Source organism: Maylandia zebra, linkage group LG23 (genome assembly GCF_041146795.1).
Source record: "Maylandia zebra isolate NMK-2024a linkage group LG23, Mzebra_GT3a, whole genome shotgun sequence".
In the NCBI taxonomy this organism is placed as follows: Eukaryota; Metazoa; Chordata; class Actinopteri; order Cichliformes; family Cichlidae; genus Maylandia; species Maylandia zebra.
Window position 1 is genome coordinate 41,724,200 of NC_135188.1, and position 4,201 is coordinate 41,728,400.

A 4,201-nucleotide genomic window follows, 5' to 3' on the forward strand; every position below is an offset into this window, starting at 1 on the left:
TCTGAGGACCCGGCCCACGTAGACCGCGAAGGCCGGGTCCTCAGGAGGATGCAGCCCATGAATTTGGACACGACCAATGTTTCCATTGTAACACCTCCAGATTTGACCTAGAAACACTCATTTTTAACTACTATCATTTTACACCTCAGAGTTACATTAAAAGAATGTGACTCTACTTAGAGTAAAATTAATCTACTTTTGCAAGAAGACCACTAACACCAAAACATTTAACACTTTTGAAGTTGCTGTGTACAACTACATTAGACTGGCATCAGATAGAGCGAATAACAGAAGTCACATGACCCAAAGAGAAAGTGAAACGACATTTATAAATCCAAAGTCAAACATCATATACATCAGTGTGAACAACAACCAAGACACGCCAACTTCACAGCACAGTTGGGTATTCAGGTAAGGTAACACTGTGTTAATAATCCAATGCAGAAAATCCAGTTATTAAATTATTATATTGACCTTTATTGAGTCATCTCACATTTGGTTGACATGTGTCAAGTTAAAATAATTTAATTTCAAGAAGAATTTCAAGAATTTACTGTTTTATAATTTACTGTCTTTTTTGCTTGTTTAATTCACAGATAGTTGATGACAAAAAAAATGTTGAATATTAAAAAAATCTTTTCGGGTAAGCAGTTTTTTTCATTTCATATTCATTGTTGGTGGTTTTCTTCATGCTTCTCTTTTGATTTGCCCTATATTGTCATGTTTGTGAAGCCCTCGTGGGTTTAACATGTAATATTGAGCTACACAAGTAAAACTGGCTTGACTGGACTGAACAGTTTTGAAATCAGGAAATACTGGAGACTCGAGTGATCTTGATCTGAATTTGTTATAGATGTTTGCAAAATTATTTTACAACAGAAAAGTTACCATAATGTCCTTTGGTTTGGCAAAAAGTAACATTTCAACTGCCTGTAAAATCTAATATAACTGTGCCTGAATATGGAAAAGTGTTGCTAACATGCTTTTACTTTGTCATATTTCAATTGCAGGTAATCGCTCACCACCTTCTCGTAAGATATTTTAAATATGATACAAAATTATTTAGTCCTGAGGAAAAAACTTGAGGCTTTTACACACCGGACACGTAAAATCTGCGCAAATATTTTCTGGTCTCGTCTGTTAGTGCAGCTAATGCAGCTGTTCACACTGACAGTTTGAGCAGCAGAATTCCAGGAAGTGTAATCATGTCATACTATTTACCTCAGACACACAGCTACTCAATGCGGCTTTCTGAAATCATTTCCCTGCCTCGCCTCAAACTGTCCCACTGACATCCTGAACTATGTACGAACACACAGCTTCAGCTCCTGGATCCAACCGTTAAATTCTCCCTGCTGCTGTTTTCTTAGTTTCTTACTTTTCTCAGCTCGTCATCGTTTGATGTCGGCTTCATTTTTAGTTTTCACAGTGCTTTTATTGAGGAAGAATTTTCCTCAAAAAAAGCAACGCGTTCAGTCTGTAACAGCCTTAATACATAATGTGTAATTAATTTATAACGTTGCCCTTCCAGTGTGACTCATACAATTTACATTTTCACTTTGCAGTGTTAGAGGTAGAAGAGAGGAGCATACCATGGGGGTGAGTATTAAGAGTGTGGTTGCTTAGAGAGGTGTACTAGAATTATTAAGATTAACCATTTAATTTCACCTGTGTTAATCCTAGAGTCACAATTTTATATCACAAAATCCATCTCTTTTGACCTGTTTGATCATTGTGGTAACTTATGTTTAATGTTCGTTCAATTTGACTTTAAACCCATCTGTGGGTGTCACATTTTTGCTCATTCTGATGTCACTGTAAGTGATTCTCAGCTGAAGTGTTAAATATTATACATTCAAATTGTTACAGCAGCACAAACCTCTGAGTCACAATGTGGAATTCACATAGTTTCACATGGTGACACAGAAATGCTTATTTGGTTATTTCAGGCTTCTGAAATTGCAGGCAGCAGAAAACAGATGTCAGCCTGTCTCAGTAGTACAGCCCTCAAGTGTTTTGTTTGTTTGATGTGTTTGTTCATAACACTGTTGTATAAACTGTAAGTGCACACTAAATCCTATTGTAATTTTCTAAATGAACAGTGAAAGAGAGCGAGAACTGCAGCTTGTCAGAGATTACAAGCCTCACAAAGATGTCCAGCATCTCAGAATTATGCTTCATGGACCACCAGGTGCTGGAAAGTCCAGCTTCATCAACTCTGTGGACAGTGCTTTAAGAGGCAAAATCGCAACTCGAGCATTGGCAGCAGCAAACTTTGGTGACAGTTTCACCATTGCAGTATGTATGAGGATGTATCTATTCTTATCATAGTTGCACACTCATTTCCTTTGAGGTTTTCTATGACTACAGGAGCGCACTGCAGTGGTAGCTGCTTTATAAGCATTAAACTATAAACGAGTGAAAAATAGTCAGCACAACTAGTGTGTCAATTATTTTGAAAACTGTTTAGGATCTTTAGTATCTGGCACTAATATAACAACACCACATTTTTTTATTCACAGTACAGGACATTTAAAATTCAGAAAGAAAATCCAGGAATTCTTTACCCTTTTGTCTTCACTGACACCAAGGGGCTTGAGAGGGGCGCTGAGAAAGGAATTCATGTAGAAGACATCAAACTTGCCATTAGTGGACATGTCAAAGAAGGTTACACGGTATGATGTGGATGCTTGTACAGTCTGTGATACAGAAACTGTATCGTGCAAAAAGGGTTAAGTGATTTTGCTTTTTTTTACCAGTTCAAACCCAAATCTCTCTTGCGTGAATCAGATCCTGACTACAACAGTTCTCCTACTTTAGATGACAAAGTCCACATTCTGGTTTTAGTTATTCAAGCTGACACAGTGAGCATAATCAGTGATGAAACTTTGGAGAAGATGAGAGAAGTCAGACTACATGCTCGTGACAAAGGTGAGAGCAGATGTTCTACATGTATGACGTCACGATTTCAAATAGTAGAAAAACATGAGATAAAATGATTGCATTGCTTTCTGTATTGGCAGGGATCCCACAAATAGCTGTTATCACTAAAATTGATGAAGCTTGTCCTGAAGTCAAAAAAGACATAAAGAACGCCTACAAGAGCAAGCACATGAATAAGCTGGTATGTTCCAGGACTTTCATAACTTTCGTGAGTTTGTAGACAGTTTACACATGGATGTAACATCTGAAATTCAGCTGTACATTTCAGTATATTTGAACAGAAACCTCAGCTATAATGAGTACAAATATTTGAATAAGTAATTTATAATTATCGTAATTATATAATTAGTAATTATAGTAATTATATAATTGTCACTAGTGCAACAATACAGTTTCAGTTTTTTAAATGTAATATTGTTTAAACTTAGATGGACACAGTGAACAGGGAACTGGGTATTCCACTGAACTGCATCTTCCTCGTGAAGAACTACCACAAAGAAACTGATACGAATAACGATGTGGATTCACTGATACTGAGTGTACTGAAAAAGATCATTGACTATGGAGAGGACTACCTGAATGACGTACAATCCTGACCTGTAATCAATGTGTGAGGGAGCTAGAAAATGAAAATGTTCAGTTACTCTTCAAGTGATTTTGCTCATGTTTCATTTGCCATCGTTACAGTCACAGTCACACAAAAAAGGTGTGAAAAGAAACTTCTTTTCTTTTGCAAATTAAATCCAAATAAACTTCAAGGAAAATCAGCACATGTACTTTTTGCTATTTACGGTATATTCAAAATGGTAACTGCACGAAGAATGACACATATATGCTTGTACACTGCTATCTGCCGTGTAACTCAAATAAATCGTTTTAACCCTTGATGTAAGACTCTCCTCTGTGAATCAGTGATTTCTTGTTTAAAGAACTGTAATTTAAGTTGGATAAGTGGTAGAGGGTCGATGTATAGATATGTAATTACTTAGATTTTCAACCCATACAAACATCCAGTTAGATACATAAGTCCAAATCAGGATATGTGCTTAGTCCCCCCCTTGACTATGCATTTGAGAGCTTAATCAGATGGTACAGATCATCTGTCCTCTAGTCACAGGCGGACTACTATTCATGAAACTAGTAAGTTTTCCTACTCAGCTTTTTGTTTAATTATTTCCATTTACAGTAAACTCAGCCATGCTGATACTTTGTTACTACTGTCAGTGTGAGAGTAAGAACATTGTAGGAATAAACAGTG

The 4,201-nt window shown here is 36.6% G+C and overlaps 1 protein-coding gene across 1 annotated transcript; it reads left to right on the plus strand.

Annotated features, from left to right (window-relative positions):
- Positions 1–380: 380 nt before the first annotated feature.
- On the plus strand, positions 381–3,818 carry LOC143415032 (interferon-induced protein 44-like). Its single transcript, XM_076880360.1, has 9 exons — positions 381–411; positions 597–643; positions 1,011–1,031; positions 1,566–1,599; positions 2,103–2,298; positions 2,523–2,675; positions 2,760–2,931; positions 3,024–3,124; positions 3,372–3,818. The coding sequence occupies exons 2-9, from the start codon at positions 604–606 to the stop codon at positions 3,537–3,539; spliced, it is 885 nt and encodes a 294-aa protein (XP_076736475.1). The 5' UTR covers positions 381–411; positions 597–603; the 3' UTR covers positions 3,540–3,818.
- The last annotated feature ends 383 nt before the right edge of the window (positions 3,819–4,201 follow it).

Coding starts and splice junctions, on each gene's coding strand:
- LOC143415032 (XM_076880360.1), top strand. CDS start 604: ATGACAAAAAAAATGTTGAATATTAAAAAAATCTTTTCGG. Junction 1,032..1,565: donor TAATCGCTCACCACCTTCTC/GTAAGATATTTT, acceptor TTCACTTTGCAG/TGTTAGAGGTAGAAGAGAGG. Junction 2,676..2,759: donor ATGTCAAAGAAGGTTACACG/GTATGATGTGGA, acceptor TTTTTTTACCAG/TTCAAACCCAAATCTCTCTT.